Raw genomic sequence first — 20,415 nt, forward strand, 5'->3', positions numbered from 1 at the left:
AAGGCTAGCATGGGCTAGCTACCTCAAAAAGCAAAAAAAAGACCAGACTGGGTTGCATAGCAAGATGCCATGTTAAAAGAAAAGAAAGAAAGGAAAATGCTAGGAGCAGTGGCACACACTGTTAATCAGGAGGCACAGGTAGGGTCACTGTGTGTCCCAGGACACCCTGAGGCCACTTAGTGAATTCCAGCCTGACCTAAAGTGAGAACCTACCCCCCCCCCAAAAAAAGGCCAGGTGTGTTGGTGCAAGCCTTTAATCCCAGCACTTGAGAGGCAGAGGTAAGAGGATCCCTGAGAGTTCAAGGCCACCGTGAGACTACATAGTGAATTCCAGGTCAGGCCAGGCTGAGCTAGCATGAGACCCTACCTCAGAAAAGAAAAAAAAAAAAAAAGAAAAGAAAAAAGATTTTGCTATGTTTTCACAGAGAGAAAGAGAATGGGCACAACATGGCCTCGAGACTTCAAATGAACTCCAGACACATGCACCACGGAAACTAGAGAATCAAGTCTGGGCCAGTATGGTTTATAAGCAAGCACCTTTAACTGCTAAGCCATCTCCCCAGCTCCAGGCTTTGGTTTTATTTACTTATTTGAGACAGAGAGGGGAGAGAGAGAGAGAGTGAGAGAGAATGGGCACGCCAGGGCCTCTAGCCACTGCAAACTAATTCCAGAAGCAGGTGCCACCATGTGCATCTGACTTACGTGGGACCTGGAGAATTGAACCTGGGTCCTTGCAAAACCAAAAAAAGAAACAAAAAAATTTGTGTGGTGCATATTCATGTTTGTGTGTTGGTGCCTGTGTGGGTATAGGTGTGCATGTGTACGAAGAACACAGGCCAACGCCAGGTTTCTTCTTCAATTGTTCTCCATTTTAATTTCTGAGACAGAGTCTCTACACAGGATGTCTATCTAGCTCACGGGCTTCAGTACACTAGCTGCCAGTAAGCCCTGGGGACCCTCCTGTTTCTACTGAAATTAAGGTCCAAGCAGGCTGCCATTTAAACGGGTGTTGGGGTGCTCACCTCAACCTATTTTTTTGTTTTGTTTTGTTTTTTGAGGTAGAGTCTTGCTCTAGCCCAGGCTGACCTATGTAGTCACTATGTAGTCTCAGGGTGGCCTTGAACTCTAGGTGATCCTCTCACCTGTGCCTCCCCAGTGTTGGGATTAAAGGCATGTGCCACCACACCTGGCTCTCAACCCAGGTTTTCTTTCTTTCTTTTTTGTTTTTTTGGAGGAAGGGTTTTACTCTAGCTCAGGCTGATCTAGAATTTACTATGTCATCTCAGGGTGGCCTCGAACTCACAGCAATTCTCCTACCTCTGCCTCCCAAGTGCTGGGCTTAAAGGTGTGTGCCACCATGCCCAGCTTCAACTCAGATCTTCATGTTTGTTTGGCAAGCATTTTACCCACTCAGCCATCTCCGCAGCCCCTGGTTTACATTCTTCTTGCTTCCCCATTTCTTGGGTCCCTGAACCTTGGCCAGAACTTCTGGGATATCCAGCCCACCTGCAGGTTGGTAGGGTCTTTGTAGTTCTCATCAGATGCAATCTGAAGCTTCTCCTGAATCCACTTCTCCAGCTCCTCAGCATCTCTTTGGAAAAACTGGAACCTATAGGAATCTTCCAGCTTCTGCCGCCGCAGGGTGGAGAGCTCCTTGAAGCGGTGGTATCGATCCAGGACCTGCTGTCGCCTCTCCTGGATGTCCTCTGCTGTTTCTAGCACCTTCACCCCGCTTGGGTCCATTTTCTGAAAAGACAGTATACCTTGACCTAAACACCACAAGAAGAAAGACTGAGTGGAATTGGGCTCTCTGAAGGACAGAAAGTGAGTCCCAGCAAACTAATGAACTAAGAAGTGGCCCCTTGTAAGGACCCAACAACAAAGCTCTTTATGAACAACAGCTCTTCACTGCACACAGCACCTACCTACCTGACCCTCAGAGGATGCTTAGCCAACATGGCAATGAAATCAAGTGGAGAAGATAAACAGAAGTATGTTTTCAGTAATTCTACAAAGGCTTCAAGATTAAAAAAAACAAAAAACAAAAAACTAGTATTGGTACTCAAGAGAATTATTAACAAACCCATTCAAAAAATCCTTTCAGGGCTGATGACATATTTTAGTAGTTAAGGCACTTGCCTGCGAAGCCTAGGTTTGATTCCCTAGTACCCACATAAGCCAGATGCAGAAGATGGCACATGCATTTGGATTTCATTTGCAGTGGCTGGAAGCCCTGGCATGCCCATTATTTCTCTCAAAATAAATAAGTAAATATTTTAAAAAATCTTTTTAGGCAGGCTGGAAAGATGGCTTAGTGGTTAAGGCACTTGCCTGCACAGCCAAAGGACTCCAGTTCAATTCCCCAGGACCTATATAGGCCAGATGCTCAAAGGGATGCATGCCTCTAGAGTTCTTTTGCAGTGGCTTGAGGCCTTGATGCACCCATTACCTATCTCTCTCTCTTATTCTCTTTCAAATAAATAAAATATTTTTTAAAAAATCCTTTCGGGGACAGAGAGATGGTTTAGCAGTTATGGCACTTGCCTACAAAGCCTAAAGACCCAGGTTCAATTACCCAGTATCCATGTAAGTCAGATACACAAAGTGATGCATGTGTTTGTTTGCAATGGCTAGAAGCCCTGGTGTGCCCATCCTCTGTTTCTTCCTCTAATAAGTATTAAAACCAAATTAATTCTTTCATCTGTTGTCTGCATTTCATTTTGTAGAGAACAGAATGAGTCGTGTTTCCAAGGCTGGCCTCAAACCCACTATATAGATGACGACCTTGAACTTCTAATCCTCTTGCCTCCACCTCAAGTGCTGAGATCACATGTGTACCCATCATTTCGTTTTATGTGGTGCTGGGTATCAAATCCAGGTCTGTGTACATGCTAGGCATGCACTCTACAAACTAAGCTACATTCCTAACCGATTTACTCTTATTCTGACCAGTTTTTCCCTGTGTTGTTCAAGGTCTCAGCTTGTCAAGTCAATGAAAGAAATGATTAGGAGACAACTGATTCCAACAGAAATGATCCAATATAAGCCATGTATTTTGGAGCTCCCCTTTAATCCCAGCAGTCAGAAGGCAGAGGAGGCAGAGGCAGGAGGACTGCTGTGAGTTTGAGGTCACCCTAAAACTACATAGTGAATTCCGAGTCAGTCTGGGCTAGAGCAAGGCCCTACCTCAAAAACAAACAAAACCCACTGCTTCTCAATCAAGCACAGAATTTATCTTGACAAAACAGCTGACTTTTCGGTAATTCTAAAACCTTAGCTTGGGGAACAAGGTGGCTAAATGGTTAAGGCAATGAACTGCTAAAATGTTAGCTTGGGCTGGGCTCAATTCCCTAGTACCCATGTAGAGCCACACGGTGACACATGCATCTTGAGTTTGTCTGCAGTGGTAGGAGGCACGGTCACCCACCCATTCTCTCCCCCCACCCATCAAATATTTAAAATAAAATAAAAAGGGCTGGATAGATGGCTTAGCAGCTAAGGCCTGCAAAGCCAAAGGATTCATGTAAGCCAGATGAATGAAGTGGTACATGCACCTAGAGTTTGTTTGCAGTGGCTGGATGCCCTGCTATGCCCATTCCTCCTTCCCCTCTCCCATTTCTCTCTCCCAAGTAAATAAAAATAAAATATTTAAAAAACCAAAAAATAAGCTGGGCGTGGTGTAGGCACAGGTAGGAGGATCACTGTGAGTTCAAGGTCACCCTAGACTACATAGTGAATTCCAGGTCAGTCTGAGCTACAGAGACCTTGCCTTGAAAAATCAGAGAGAGAAAAAACTTAGCTCTACAGGTCTTCAGGATGTGAGACAGGCTGGGCAATAAAAGGTCTTGTTTCACCTGAATTTGAAAGCTGTTATCACTATATACTGGAGGAGGGGAAGCTGTACAAATGATTTCCTTCTTTCCCTCCTTTCTTTTTTATTTATTTATTTATTTATTTTTTGAGGTAGGGTTTCACTCTAGCACAGGCTGACCTGGAATTCACAATGGAGTCTCAAGGTGGTCTCAAACTCACAGCAATCCTCTTACCTCTGCCTCCCAAGTGCTGGGATTAAAGGAGTGCGCCACCATGCCTGGTTCCTCCTTTCTTTCTTCCCTCCCTTTTTTTTTCTTCTTCTTTTGATGGTACTGGGGATTAATGAGGGCTTCATGCACGCTGAGACAAGCACTAACACTGAGCTGTATCTCCAACCCTGTTTTCAGTTTCTTTTTTCCTTTTTTTTTTTCCAAGGTAGGGTCTCACTCTGGCTCAGGCTGACTCAGTTTTTATTTTCAAACAGGATCTTGTTAAGTAACTCAGGTTGATCTTGAACTTGATTCTCCTGCCTCAGCCTCTCAAGTAGCTGAGATTATTGGCCTGAGCTACTGGGCATGGTTTAACCTCCCCTTTACTTCTCCCTTTAAAGTAGGGAGGCTGTGCAGGTTAATTTTAAGTGCAGATTGAACAACTGGGTTTATCTTTTACCCTGCCCACAGTTTGAGCATTTGTTATTTATTTATTTAGGGTTTTCAAGGCAGGGTTTTACTCTAGTTCAGGCTGACCTGGAATTCACTATATAGTTTCAGGGTGGCCTTGAGCTCAGAGTGATCCTCCTGCCTCTACCTCCTGAGTGCTGGGATTAAATGTCTGTGCCACCACGACCGGCTTCAGTTTGAGCATTTTGTAGGATTTTAGTGTTAAAAAGGGAACTTGACCTATTTATATTAGAAACACATAATATTCTACTTGACATCATCAAGAACCACCCAGGTTGGGATTACTGCTCAGTGGCATAGCACTTTGATTTCGTCCCAGTACCAGGGAGGTAAGTCATTTTATCCTCTAACCAATTAAGGACTGCAAAATAAACACATGTAGACGAATGACAAAAACCTTCCAAATGTGGCTTGAACATGCTTATAGCACTCAGGAGGCTGAGATAGCAGGACCACTGTTGGATGCCAGCCTGGGGCTATAGAGTAAATTCCCAGCTCAGCCCAAGAAAGAGTGAGAACCTGCCTTTGGGGAAAGGGAGCTTTTAAATGTGTCAGCAACATATGACCTTGTACAAACCACCTTCCCAGTTACAGGTAAATTCCACAGACTCAAGACCCTTCAAAATTATAGCCACAGGCTGGAGAGATGGCTTAGCAGTTAAGGCACTTACCTAAAAAGCCAAAAGACCCAGGTTTGATGCCCTGGGACCCATGTAAGCCAGATGCACAAGGTGGCACATGTGCCTAAAGTTCATATGTGGCGGCTGAAGGCCCGGTGTACCCATTCTCTCTATCTGCCCCTTTCTCTCTCAAATAAATTTAAAAAATTACAGCCAGGTGTGGTAGCACATAACAATGAAACAACAGGTCTCTCTCCCTCCATCCCTCTCTTTCTTCTTTTCTTTGGTATTTCAAGGGTCTTGCTCTAGCCCAGGCTGACCTGGAATTCACCATGTAGTCTCAGGCAGGCCTCAAACTCACAGAAATCCTACCTCTGCATCCCTCTGCTGGGAAGGTGTGCACCACCACGCCCGGCTATTCTAACTACAAAAAGGAATACTGTAGGAGAGATGGTTCAGCAGTTAAGGCACTTGCCTGCAAAACCTAAGGACCCAAGTTTGATTCCCCAGTAACCACATAAGCCAGATACACAAGGTGGCACATGCATCCGGAGTTTGTTTGCAGTTGCTGGAGGCTCTGGCACATGCACTCTCTCGCTCCCTCCTTCTCTCTGCCTCTTTATCTCTTAAAATAAATAAATTACTTTAATTGAAATGCTTCTGGGGCTGGAGAGATGGTTTAGCAGTTAAGGCACTTGCTGTGAAGCCTGAGAACCCATGTTCAACTCTCTGGAGGATCATCATGAGTTTGAGGCCACTCTGAGACTAAATTGTGAATTCTGAGTCACCCTGGGCTACAGTGAGAACCTATCTTAGGGGGTGGTGGTGGGGAAGCCACAAAAAAAAACTATACATCACCAGGCTGGAGAGATGGCCTAGAGGTTAAGTGCTTGCCTGTGAAGCCTAAGGATTCTGGTTCAAGGCTTGATTCCCCAGGACCCATATAAACCAGATATACAAAGTGGTGGCACATGCATCTGGAGTTCATTTGCAGTGAATGGAGGACCTGGTGCACCCATTTTCTCTCTTTCTCTCTTTGATAAAATTAAGAAAGCAACAACAACAAAAATAGCCAGGCATGGTGGTGCACACCTTTAATCCTGTCACTCAGGAGGCAGAGGTAGGAGGATCACTGTTAAATTCAAGGCCACCCTGAGATTACATAGTGAATTCCAGGTCTAGCCTGAGCTAGAGTGAGATCCTACCTTGGGGAAAAAAAAACAAAAACTAGACACCACCGTAATGATTACCATTCTTGGAAGGGCAGTCTGTCATGTCCCAAGGAATCAACTGCTCTCTTCAATAGCAGAGTGGGAGCACAGGGACACAGCTCAGGAAGGCACAGTTCTGTAGCCTCAGCAGGTGTGACTAGAAACAATTATCTTCTATTCTAAAAGCAGTTCAGCCTGGCATCATGGAGCATGCCTTCAATCCCAGCACTCAAGATGCAGAGGTAGGAGGATCACTGTGAGTCCGTCCAGATCAGCCAGGGCTAACGTGAGACCCTATCTTAAAAAAAAAACAAAAAAACTAGGACTGGAGAGATGGCTTAGCAGTTAAATGCTTGCCTATGAAGCCTAAGGACCCCGGTTCAAGGCTAGATTCCCCAGGACCCACATAAGCCAGATGCACAAGGTGGCACATGTGTCTGGAGTTCATTTGCACTGACTGAAGGCCCTGGTGCACCCATTCTCTTCCCCTCCCCCCAAAAAAAGAGCTGGGTGTGGTGGCGAACACCTTTAATTCTAGCACTCAGTAGGCAGAGGTAGGAGGATTTCTTGAGTTCCAGGCCATCCTGAGACTACATAGTGAATTCCAGGTCAGCGTGGGCTAGCAAGACACTACATTGAAAAACCAAAATAAAATAGAGGCTGGAGAGATGGCAGCTAAGGCGTCTGATTCAGGTGTCCTCCATAAATTCAGATGTTCTGGATGCTAGGTTCCCCAGCTGATGACAACTGGAAATTAAACCCTCCTGGAGGTGGTATATTGTTGGGGGTGGGCTTATGGGTGTTATACCCAGTTTCCTCATGCTAGTGTTTGGCACACTCTCCTGTTGCTATGGTCCACATTATGTTACCCAGGGGGTGATGTCCACCCTCTGCTCATGTCATTTTCCTTGCTATCATGAAGCTTCCCCCTCAAGCCTGTAAGCCAAATTAAACCTCTTTTTTTTCCCATAAGCTGCTCTTGGTTGGGTGACTTCTACCAGCAATGTAAACCTGACTGCAACAGTAAGGTGGTACCGAGGAGTGGGATTGCTGCTAGACACCTGACTCTGTGGCTTTGGCCTTTTGGAGCTGATTTTCAAGAGGAATGTGGAAGGATTTGAAACCTTGGCCTAAGAGACACCTTGCAGTGCTGTAATAGAGCTTGATGGTCAGAGCTGAAAGACCTGAATGCAGCAAAAACTATGGACTGTGAGGTTTGACTTATGAGGATGAAGCTTTGCTTGGGCTGGGCTAGCAGTTTGTGTGAGGCTTGGACTATGGGGATGTATAAACAGCATTGGCATTGATAAAAACTATGGGGACTTTTAAAGTTGGATGAATGCATTGCATTTTACATCATGTATGGTTAACAGTTTGTGGGGGTCAGGGGTGGAATGTGGTGGTTTGATTCTGGTGTCCCCCATAAGCTTAATGTTCTGGATGCTAGGTTCCCCAGCTATTGGCAATTAGAAATTAAAGCCTCCTCGGGGCAATGTATTGTTGTGGGTGGGCTTGTGGGTGTTATAGCCAGTTTCCCCATGCCAGTGTTTGGCACACTCTCCTGTTTCTACTGTCCACCTTATGTTGACCAGAGAGTGATGTCCACCTTCTGCTCATGTCATCGTTTTCCCTGCCATCATGAAGAGTCCCCCTAGAGCCTGTAAGCCAAAATAAACCTCTTCCCTCCCCACCCCCACAAACCGCTCTTGGTTGTGTGATTTCTACCAACAATGCGAACCTGATTGCAATAAGGCACTTGCCTGTGAAGCCTAAGGACTCATGTTCACTCTCCAGGTCCCATGTAAGCCAGAGGCACAGTGACATAAGCGCACAATATTGTACATGCACAAAAAAGGGCACATGCGTCTGGAGTTCAATTGTAGTGGCTGGAGGCACTAGTGCACCAATTCTCTCCCTCCCTCCTTCTCATATAAAAAAAGAGAATCAGAAAGGCCAGTCTGAGCTGGGCGTGGTGGCACACGCCTTTAATCCCAGCATTTAGCATTCGGGAGGCAGAGGTAGGATGATTGCCATGAATTCGAGGCCACTCTTAAGACTCCACAGTGAAGTCCAGGTCAGCTGGACTAGAGTGACACCCTACCTCGAAAAATCAAAAAACAAACAAACAAACAAACAAACAACAAAAAACCCTGGAGAGTTGGCTTAGTGATTAAGGTGCTTGCCTGCAAAGCCAAAGAACCCAGGTTAGATTCCCCAGGACCCATGTTAGCCAGATGCACAAGGTGGTACATATGGCTGGAGTTCATTTGCAGCTGCTGAAGGCCCTAGCCCACCCATCCTTTCTCTCTCTTTCACTCTCCCTCCCTCTGCCTCTTTCTCTCAAATAAATAAAATATTTGAAAAAATATATAAAAAAGGGGAACCTGGGGGAGACAGAGTTTTAGTTGTAAAGTATTGCTTAGCATGTATGAAATCTTAGGTTCAATCACTAATACCACAAAAAGAAAGACAGCGATCATATTAGGAACAACCTTTTCCAACAGGATAGGAAAAAAAAACCCATCATCATAGGGAAAAAAGTCCATATGAGAGCCAGGTGTGGTGGTGCATGCCTTTAATCCCAGCACTCAGGAGGCAGAGGTAAGAGAATCACCATTAAGTTTGAGACACTCTAAGACTACACAGTGCATTCCAGGTTAGCCTGGGCTAACGCAAGCCCCTACACCTTGAAAAACAAAAAAATAAGTAAAAAGAGTCCGCATGAGGAAGGGCCTGTATGGGCTCAGCCTGCTATCAGCCAAATGCCCTACCTATCCAAGGACACCATCCATAGAGGGCCTGCTAAACTAACCAACCTAAAAGGCTCTCTTTGTCACCCCAGTGAAGTAGAACAAGTCAATTCTATACCAAGTGCTTTGCTCAGGCAATAATAGACTTTTCTTTCCTGCAGCAGACCAGCTGACGTCAGTAGGTGGGAGGTTTGCCAAGCACAACTGGCTGTCTCTGGGGACTTGGGACATATGAAAGTCACCACGCTCCTACTGTAAGCAGCATACAAACTTTTTCATTTACATGATTACAGAAAATGATAAAGATTATGGGTTAATAAGAGATTCCCCTCTTAACCTGATTAGGAGCTGTTATGTCTCTAGCTACAAGAATCCCACTTCTAGCACCTAACAGAGTCAACTCCAGATTACATGAAACAGGAAATTTTTCACAATATTGTCAAGAACAATCCTGACAAGAATTATTGTCACTTGCAAATACAAAACCTCTCACCCAAAACAACACTGAGTCTCACTGGAAATTCTGGGGCTCTGCCCATGTCTACCGCATTCCTTTCTTGACAGTATAAAAACCCCACCCCTGCCCTGGTCATATGCAGCAGTCTGATAAGGCACACTCACAGAGAATGTTGTAGGCCATTCCTAGCCTTATGGGACTAAGACCATTAAAGGGCTCAGAAAGAAAATCTGGGAAATGTGCTGTTAAAAAAAAAAAATCTCCAATCTAGAGTTGAGTTGCAAAGGGGAAGGGGGGGTAGTGTGAGGGAATTAACATGGCTTATTGTGTATAATTATAGAAATTGTCAATAAAAAATAAATTTTAAAAAATGAAAAAAAAAACCTTCCAATCTTACCAGCCTAGCTATCTGCTATACTACCTGCCTAAAAACCACAACTCTGAGCTAGCCTAGGAATCTAACTGACTCCTTATCACCAGACAGCCCATCAACTCTGATTTTGCTAATTAAATTCATGTATACAGAGAATGAAGGTAGGGAAAGGAAGTATTATGTGTATTCTCTAAATGTTTAAGGACAGTCTCATTTAAAGTAACTGAAAGAAAGTTCCTATTTTCGTAAATATGATCAGACAAGCCTGGGGAGGTGAGCTCTTTATAAATGCTGCAATGCAGCAGTCCAAATGTCTGCTGTAACATTCAGCAAGCAATGTGAATTGATCTCAGGGGGATAAAACAGGAATTACAACCATGGCCTCTAGTGCAAAGAATAAAAAGGACTTGTCAGCATTCTCACAATACAGCTGGATCTAGTGGGGTCTAAAATATAACATTTAGCTAGAGATTTCTAAGTACATCCACAAACACAGCATGCCTAAGAATGACCCCTCATATACAACACAAACTTACACCTACTTACAACTGAAGCTGATGCCTGCAACAGAGTACCTTGTGCCCAACTTTGCCTGCCAAATGCGAAGAGACAGCTGTTTGAAGCTGTTCTTGGTACCTAGGGAATTTTAAAATGTCATCGAAATCTGTACAAACTGCCTACCACTGCATCATCTACAGTGGGAGTAGGGAGGCAGTGGGTGGGAATCACACTATTAAGCAACACAACAGACTGCAAGTAAAAACATTTTCAAACCAAAGGTCAAAGGCTGTGGACTGCAAACTTGGCATCTACAGTGAATGGTTTAAGACACCCTCACTCTCATGTCAGAGAATGGAAGAATTCAGCAGTTTCTCTATGGAACCCCAAAAGAAAAATAATTTGGGCTGGGGAGATGGCTCAGCAGGTGAAGTATTTGCTGAAAAAGCATGAGCTGAGTATGGATCACCAACACCCACTTAAAAGCTGGGTGTGGTGGCACATACCTGTAATACTAGTGCTAAGGAGGCAAACAGGAAGATCACTGGAACTTGATGGCTAGCTAGTCTAGTGAGCTCCAGCTTCAGTGAAAGGTCCTGTCTCAAAAAGGTGAAGGGCTGGAGGGGTGGCTTAGCAATTAAGGTGTTTGCCTGCAAAGCCGAAGGACCCAGGTTCGATTCCCCAGGACCCACATTAGCCAGATGCACAAGAGGGCACACATGTCTGGAGTTGGTTTGCAGTGGCTGGAGGCCCTGGTGTGCCCATTCTCTCTTTCCCTCCCTTTTTCTCTGTCAAATGAATTAAAAAAAAGAAATGGTGAAGAGTGACTGAGGAAGATGTCTGATGCCAACCTCTGGTCTCTACACACATAGAAGCATATATACACACACACATAAAATTTGCTTTTGCTGGGGCTGGAGAGATGGCTTAGAGATTAAGGCGTTTGCCTGCAAAGCCAAAGGATCCCAGTTGGACTCTCCAGGACCCATAAGCGAGATGCACAAGGAGGTGCATGTGTCTGGAGTTTGTTTGCAGTAGCTGGTTGCCCTAGCGCATCCATGCTCTCTCTCAAATACATAAATAAAATATATTTTAAAAATTTGCTTTTCTAGCTACAGATGATTGGGCTTCTGCGTGAGAAGGAAAATACTTAATAGCAGAGGCCAGTAAGTTAAAAAGGAGATATAGAGGGAAGAGAAAGAAAGGGAGGAGGGTACTTAATAGGTTAGTATTGTATATATGTAAGTACAATGATTGAGATGGAGAGGTAATATGATGAAGAATGGAATTTCAAAGGGGAAAGTGCGGGTGGGGGGAGGTATTACCATGGGATATTTTTTATAATTATGGAAAATGTTAATAAAAATTGTGAAAATAAAAAATAAATAAAAATAAACAGAAAAAAATAAATAATAAAATGCATGACTTAAAGCACAATCAGAGCAGCTTAAGTACTGTCAACTCAATTAGGATTACATTTTTAAATAATGTTTGTGCTTTCCCTGATTTTTCTTAGAGAAGTTTAATACATTTATTCCTTTGGGATTTCAGGAAAGACCCCCATCTGGTTGATTTGCTTTGTGCATAAACCAATAAGGATATCATTAAAGTTAAAAGAAAGGATGAAAACAAACAAACAAAAAATTTTCTTTTGCCTTATTTTTATAACAAAAATTGCTATTATTTCAGCAAGATGAGCATACTGAGATCAAAAGCATTTGGAATATTATAAAATGAATGCTGACTTTCAGGCAAGAACAGGATTTATTTTTTTGGGGGGGAGGGTTTAAGGTAAGGTCTCACTCTAGCCCAGGCTGACCTGGAATTCACCATGTACTCTCAAGGTGACCTCGAACTCACAGTGATCCTTTTACCTCTGCCTCCCGAGTGCTGGGATTAAAGGTGTGCGCTGCCAAGCCTGGCTTTATTAAAATGTTTTCTTTATTTGAGAGAGAAAGAAGCAGACACAGAGAGAATGGGTACACCAGGGTCTCTAGCGCTGCAAACGAACTCTAGATACATGTGCCACCTTGTGTATCTGGCTTATGTGGATCCTGGGGAATCAAACCTAGATCCTTTGGCTTTGTAGGCAAGTACCTTAACTGCTAAGCCATCTTTCCAGTGCTGATTTTCTTTTTTTCAGCGTTGGACCTGGGTTTGGTCCCCATCACTGAAGGTAGGGAGAGAAAAAGGAGTATTTTTAGGGACACAAAGGGAAAATGGATTTATTGGCTCTATGGAAAAATTCATAATATCTTAAGGCAAAAGGCCACATAACCATTCATCAATTTTGTTTTGTTGCTTGGTTAGAGCCTAAATACGCAGAACTGATAATACTGTTTTTCTATGGCATGTAGCCTGTTACCAGGTTTCAGATTTGCAAAGCAAGAGAACTATATCCACAAACCACCCAAGAATGGGCTAGAACCCATGTACCTCTACCAGCTGATTCTCAGGACCAACCAATAAACTCAAAACCAGCTTAGCAGCAGATTTTAGTGGCAGGTCAGATGGCAAGCTAAGAAGTAAACATGTATACATAAGTAAGACTTTTAGCACCATAAACGAAGGCAACCAATATGTCTGCTTAAACCACATTCCAGTTAGGACTGTGATCTGCATGTCAGCCTTCAGATTGATGAATTCCACTTGTTAGCATGATTCTGCAGAGGTGAGCAAGCAGTGAGCTTTAAAAAGCAAAAGACTCATACTGCATTGCATCAATACCCGGAAACGCAGAGCAGAGCGATGCTGAGAGAACTTACTTCTGGAAGTTTCCCAATGCTATCTCGCTGCTACTTACCTTTTAACCTGTAAAATGCAGATGAAAGGTATTTAATAGTAATTTTTTTTAGGACTTAAGAAGAGGTTTAGTCTAGCCCACTTTTATAAACCTTAATTAACTGGTCTGATTTATAAAAAGGGTCTGCCTTGAATTTATCATCTATAATCACTAGAAGCTTCTAAAATTATTTGCTTTTTATGATATCATGATAATAATTTTAAGCTTTTTTTTTTCCTTTTTGAAAAAGACCCAATTTTAGCAAACACTCAAAAACTAGAGATGAAATATGGAATTTTTTTAAATTAGAAAATGTAAGCTCCATGTTATTACAGGTATTGTAAAAGAAATCAATGGGAGAGAAAACAAACCCAAGTTTATAGTATCTATTACATTTTTTAATTACTACTTATACTACATGTTTTCAGATAATTTTTCCAAATATCTGGGATAATTTAGTCCCTTGGTTCTTAAGAACCAAGTAGGCATCAATTAAAAAAAAAATCAGCAAACACTACATGCAACATCACGATTATAAGTAAGGAATTAATATGTCCATGCCGTAAAGAGAAAGAGAGGAGAGAGAAAACTGGGAGACTCTGAAATATAAGAGTACACATAAGACTTCTGCTCTTACAACAGTAGAAATCCCAAACCGACTAACCAACCTTTCTACTGAACAGAAAGGTCTCACAGGCAGGGCTTCCCCTGTGATTGGTCAACCCATTTGACACAAATTTGTCTTCACTGCAAGCCAGGCAAATCCAACAGGAACACGTTTTCTGCATGCTGATCAAATACCTGAACTCTGCGTTTAGGAAACGATGACAACATGATGGAGGAATGTGCAGTCTACAGGGGGAGAGCAAGATAACAGGCTTCTAAGGGCAAGTGGAACAGAATCACTTCACATGAATACACACAAACCTGGGGAAATACATAAATATAGGTGAAAATCAAATTCTAGGTATTGCCCAAGCACCTTCTCTTTGATATTCCACAGTGTCCCAATCCCACAAGGAATCTTAAAATGCAAAAAGAGGCCAGGCGTGGTGGTGCACACCTTTTAATCCCAGCACTTGGGAGGCTGAGGTAGGAGGATTGCTGTGAGTTCCAGGTCAGCCTGGGCTAGAGCAGGATCCTACCTTGAAAAACAAAACAAAACAAATCAATATTGCTGAGCATGATGGCACATACCTTTAATCCTAGCACTTGGGAGTTAGAGGTAGGAGGTTTGCCATGAGTTCGAAGCCAGCCTGAGACTAGAGTTTCATGGTTAGCCTAGGCTAGAGTGAGACCCTACCTCGAAAAAATAAAGGAGGCTCAGATGTGCCCACTTTCTCTCCCCCCCCACAAATAAAAAAAAATTTTAAAATGTGTTTCCATCCACATTCAATTGAGAACTCCAGGCCTGGGTGATTCCTCTATCCCCTTCCATTTAGTAAAAAGATGATTTTGTGCCGGGCGTGGTGGTGCATGCCTTTAATCCCAGCACTTGGAGGCCGAGGTAGGAGGATTGCCATGAGTATGTAGTCTCGAGACCACTCTGAGACTACATAGTGAATTCCAGGTCAGTCTGAGCTAGAGCAAGACCCTACCTCGGGAAAAAAAAAAAAAAAAAAAAAAAGATTTCATGAAATCATAGCAAGAAAGAACTTAGGTTCCAAAGTCTGATTCAACTTGGGCATAGTTTGCTGGCAGACTTCCTTTACAAATTACTGTTTCTTGTTGAAAACTGGTATAAGCAGCATCTGCAAAAGGATGGAAGAGGTGATGGTTCACTGCACAGCTGTTCCAGTCAACCAGTTTTGAGAGATCAGCTCTGCGGTCCTCCTGTGCATTCCTGGAGTCAGCATTTACCACCAGGGCATTGTGGTCTCCTGTAATAAGGCTACAGCTGAGCTGTAGCAGACCCATATGCTTTACCAGTGTTCTCAGATAGCCCACAGAGGATTGATTACAAAGACAGGCTGCCCTCAGTCAGACCCTCCGTTTTTAACACTAGTTCTGCAACAACACAAGAGCCACTTCTCAAGATCTACAGAGTAGCTCCACCCTTTGTGATGAAGGGTGGGAAGAAAAAGTGCAAAAAATTCTAACCCAGGGAACCAAAAGATATACTAAATACAGCTTAACACTTAAACCTGCTCATCAGATCACTTGACAGGCTTACACTGGAGCCTGTGACATCAGGTTTCTCCATTTATTAGATTGCTACAAAGCAGACAGCCAAAGTCAAAAGCATATCAGAGAAGAGCTGGTTATGGTGGCTACAACCTGATGTAAGCCCAGCTATTTGGCAGGCTGTGGCGGGAGGACTGCTTGAGCCCATAAATTTGAGTCCAGACTGGGCTACATAGAACGACCTCACTTCCCTTTAAAAAAGTGGCAAGAAGGAAAAAAAAAAAAAAAAAAAAAAAAAGTGGGGCAAAAGCCAAGCTTCTTGGCATACATCTGTAATCCCAGTACTTAGCATGCAAAGACAGAGTAGTGAGTTCAAGATACAGCCAGTCCCAGACCAGATCAAGACCCTGTCTCATGGGGGAGGGTCATATCAGAAAATAAGTTACTAGGCTTATACCGTAAGAATGACTTCACACTTGTTCAAACCCTTCTTTCTAATCTCTCCACCTAGGTCCCTGGATATCAGTTAACACACTTTGAGGGTCCCTTTGAGTAATTAATGGCCCAGTTACTTAAAAAAGCTTATTGTTAATTTCCTGCAGAGGCAGGCTCTTCCTGTGGCACATTCTTTCCCCTCTGCAGAACATTTTCAAAATTTTGACTTCAATTTGACCTTTTAAAATCCGAGACATTAGCTGCAAAGAAAGGGACAATACATGCCTAGTTTGAGTAAGAACCTTGGTTTAATGGCTTCATACCACTGACTGTGTCTGCCACTATTCTTAAGATTTTGTTTCATGTCAGAGACACCCCCACCCTCTCATCTTTGATACATTCTGCTTTAAGTCCAATTGCTATGACAACGCAATTTCTTAACACATTGTGAAAGTACTTCATATGGTCTCTCTTCTAGTCTTCCCTAACAGCCATGCTAGTACGTTTTCTAAAATAGCATGGTAACAAAAAAAGGATATAAACATTTTAGGGATATGATGGATCGATTGATCTGATCATTTGGGAGGCTGAGGCAGGAAGATGGTCACTTCGAGGCCAACCTGGGCTACATAGTGATACCCGGTCTCAAACAAGCAGACAAACAAAAAAATTAAAAGGCCTGGTAGAATGTTGTAGCAACTGAAAAAAAATCATCTCACTTCGGCTTTCTGGGCTATTCATGCCTTTCATTTAAAATATATTCAACCTTAACGTTAACATTTCTTTATTTAAGACATATTTTATTCCAGTACCTGAAGGAGACTTTAAAAAAGCAATTTCCTTTGGGCAGTGTCTCATCAAATTCTCAGGGACAGCTTTCAAACAAAAGATTCCTCGGTCATTCCACACTGGCACGGTGGTAGGATTTTTGACCAATAATATACTGCCTTCTATTTAAAATATCTAGTCTCACATTAAAAAAAAAAAAAGAACTATAAGCTATTAAGTTATTTCATTTGGAACTCATACCAGGCAGCGCCACATCTACCTATAATTTACAAGCAGCTCCCAAATGTAGAAAGAAAGAGATGTTTATTATAAGGGAAGAAAAAGGAAACGTCTAGAGAGCCAAGAGCCGCCATATAGGATGAAATTAAGGTCAAAGAACTCTATGCGCTAGGCTCGTCCTCCTGCAAGGGCTGGCGGGCATTGCTAAGTGTGGATTCGGGAAAACCGGCTGCAGATGTCGCTTGGCACCGAGACCAGGCACCGGGGGCGGCGCGGGGAGGACGATGGCGAGCAAACCCCCCGCCCCGCCGCCGCCACCCACCTGCCATGGACCGATGGGGCAGGGCGCGGCCGCGGCGGCCGGGAGAGGGGGTTGGGAGGGGGCAGGGAAGGCGGCTGGTGGGGAGGAGGGACCCCGAGGCCTCCCACCCCCTCCCCCAGCCGGTGACATTCCAGCGCCGACGCCCCAGCTCCGCGGCTCCCTGCAGCCTACGCGCGGCGGCGGCGGAGGCCGGTTCGCCGGGCTCCTCCGCCAACCCGGGAGAGAGGAGAGGCCCGCCCGGCTCACCTGTCCGCGCGCCGGCCCCGCCCCGCCCCGCTCGCCCGCCTGCCCGGTGGCTGGGGGCTCCGGCTCCCGGCGTCGGCTAACCCGGAGCCCCCGCTCCCTCCCCGAGCAAGCCCGCAGCCCCCGCTCACCGGCTCGCGCGGGTGAGGGGCGTGGGTACGCCGGGCTAAGAGCTGCCAGAGACACTGATGCGCCGCCGCGGCCTCCGCTTCGTCCACGCCGTTTGCTCCGCAGCGGATAGTGGCGGCGACGCGCGCGGCCCTCCTCTTTTATAGGCTGCCGCGCGCGCTCCCGAGGCGGGCGCGGGCACGAGCGTGAGGGAAGGGCCTCAGTGCGGCGCGGCGCGACGGGCGGGGCGGGGGGAGCGCGACGGCCGAGGGAAAGGGGCGGAGCTATAGCCAACTCGCCGCTCGACCGCCCGACGGAAAAGGCCGAGCGCGCACGGAAGGAGCCGACGCGGCGGGGCTGGGCGGGGGAGGGCGGAAGAGGAGAGCGAAGGACAGGCGGCGGAGGATGGGGAGTTAGGGGCGCGCGCGAGGGGAGTGCGGCGGCGGTGAGATAGGGTGAGATGGCACCTCCCTCGCCGCAGTCTGGGTCCTCCAATCCTGCCCCACCCCGTCCGCCCTGCAGAGAATCTGCACCGCACCCCTCCGCCCCTGGGAGTCCTTCCAGGACTGCGGCGGAGGGCGGGGCACGAGCCTTAGCTGCTGCAGTCCGACCGGGGATGCAGCTTTCCGGAAAAACGCCCAGTCCCGAAGGGTGAGATCACCCAAATGCTGCTCTTCCTGCCCTCTTTCCCAGGAGGGGAGGCTGACGCTGGGGACCCAAGTCAACCTGCCCTGGTGGAATCTGGGATCTCTTAAAACGAGGATGACTTGGTGCTTCGTGTATGAGGACGTGGTAAAGAAAGGCTAAATTCTGATCAGGAAAATAATAATTATAATAATAATTTGGGGCATAAGGCTTTCATTTCACGATTTGGAAAATTAGGTTCTTACTTTGTTACAGCACAAGCCTTCTCACCCGTCTTCAGTACAATTAGGGTGCATTAGCCTTTTCACATTAAGGTTTCAGTTCCCACACTTCATTAAATTTTCTATCTGCAGATACAGTGCTAAGCCTTTTGGGGCTGTTAATCTTTGCAATAATTTTACAAGGTAAATATTGTTTCCCTAGTTTACACACTGACAGAGAGGCTAACTTGCTTCAGGGATCTTCAGGTAGCAATCAGAAAAGCTAGGATTTGAACCTAAGCAATTAGGAAAGGGTGTCTCTAATGTGGATGCTGGGCTTCTGAAAAGAGAAGAATAAAATTCCTGTAATTTCTTCTCAGTACAAGCCCAGCTGCTTAAGGGCCTGGCTCTAAGTTCTGAAGCTAGGCCCTCCTCTCCCCCAGAATGTCCTCCCCTCCCCACTCCACATTTTGGGGACAGCTGGGCTGAAGCCACTGAGAGTAACACCCAGCTCATTCCTGTGCAGTCAGGCAGACTGGGTGTTCTGCAGCTCAGGCAGGCCTCAGCCTCCTGGTTACCAAGCAGCCCTCCTCTTTAAATAAATATAAAGGCACCAGGCATTGCACCAGAACTTGGGCGCAAGCCCAGCCCTGAGCTTCCTGGTTCTGTGCAGTTTGGCTCTTTCCCCTAGGTCTCAGATTGTCAAAGCTGCCCTTGCAGTAGCAATAATAATAACAACAACAACAACAATAAATTATCCTAGTTCCTTTCCTTGTAGTGGAGAGACAAGAAAAGGAATGGACACACCCCAGAAATAGCTTTACAGAATCCTGAGGAAAAACGTAGGAGCCGAGAGGCATTTCCTGCAATCTTCTATGTAGAGAAAACGGCTTCAGAGCTATGCCTCAGAGTGCACACTTCTGAAAACAGCTGATGGTGTCCATGGCCTCTTCCCAGGTCAGTAGCAGCAATTTTTTTTTTTTTTTTAAATCAGATACCCAGCCCAGGGTACAAAATGGCTAATACAGTTGTAACTTTCCAGTTTCCTAGACCTGCTCTAGCAAAGAATGGCTATCAAGGCTGTAGGTTTCTTTTTCAAATCATCTTGACCTTAGGATGAAATTGGGGCTTTTCTGCTTCTACTGGATACAAAACAAAATGGAGACCAAAAAAGAGCTTTGTTTTGATGCAGAGATGAAAATCATATTTGTTGATCCTTTCTCTGAGCTGAAGCATGGCCAAGAAACAATAACCCTAGCTCTCTCTGGCTCCCACTCATTCTCCCACCCCGTTCTGTATTTGGCACTAGAAATGACACATACAGACGCCATTCTTGGGGCTAGAGAGATTGCTCAGTGGTTAAGAACACTTCATGTGCAAGCATGAGGACCTGAGGAGACCTGAGAGATGGCTAGAGTTCAGATTTCCATGACCCACATAACAGCTAGATATGGTCCCACACAGATCTGTAACCCCAGTTCCTTAGGAGAGCATAACCCTAGAATCCCCAGAGCTTGTCGGGGTGGGGGGGGCAGTGCAGAAAATAGCAAGCTCTGGAACCAGCAAGAGACCCCAGCTCAGTGATGGAATAATACACCCAACATTTTGCTTTGACCACTGAAGATCAGCCCCTTGCAAACACAACTGGTGCCCCAGGAACACACACACACACACACACACACACACACACACACACACACACCACATTACACACAAGCCAAAAGAAAAAAAATGCTGTTCGTGCATTCTGTTGTTGCCTCCCTCTCACCAGTTTTAGCTCATGCCTCACACTCTACCAGGTGTGGGGAGTGGGAGAGGATAAAGCAGAATATAACCTTTGTTTATTAAAAGCAATACAGGAAAGAAAGAGAAAAAGCACTGGAGTGTGGCAGCTCTAATCAGATCCAGATACTGGGTCACACCTCTCCTGGCCTCCTTAGAAGTGGAGTAGGCCTGAATTCTAAGCTGCTGAAACCCTTGGAGACTTAATACATACCCTGTGTTTAAGCACTGAGGTAACTCCAGTACCTTCTCAAGTTGTTTAAAGGGTCAGTGGCTAGGGACACTCTGCTTATGATGATATTTTCACATGCTGCAGCCATGGAAAGCACCATCCCTCTTCCCCTGTCTCTCCACCCCCAATATG

At 45.1% G+C, this 20,415-nt stretch overlaps 1 protein-coding gene across 6 annotated transcripts in view; it reads right to left on the reverse strand.

Annotated features, from left to right (window-relative positions):
* Sptan1 (spectrin alpha, non-erythrocytic 1) overlaps positions 1 to 17,577 on the reverse strand; it is an 81,406-nt gene extending 63,829 nt beyond the window's left edge. For all 6 annotated transcript variants that reach the window (XM_004671603.3, XM_004671602.2, XM_004671601.3 and 3 more), the window contains exons 1-2: positions 17,448 to 17,577; positions 1,507 to 1,746 (exon numbers count right to left, since the gene is read on the reverse strand). In XM_004671603.3, the coding sequence (XP_004671660.1) occupies positions 1,507 to 1,743 (237 nt within the window). In that variant the 5' untranslated portion in view covers positions 1,744 to 1,746; positions 17,448 to 17,577. The remainder of the gene's footprint in view (positions 1 to 1,506; positions 1,747 to 17,447) is intronic.
* Positions 17,578 to 20,415: the final 2,838 nt, after the last annotated feature.

This window comes from Jaculus jaculus, chromosome 1 (assembly GCF_020740685.1).
Source record: "Jaculus jaculus isolate mJacJac1 chromosome 1, mJacJac1.mat.Y.cur, whole genome shotgun sequence".
In the NCBI taxonomy this organism is placed as follows: domain Eukaryota; kingdom Metazoa; phylum Chordata; class Mammalia; order Rodentia; family Dipodidae; genus Jaculus; species Jaculus jaculus.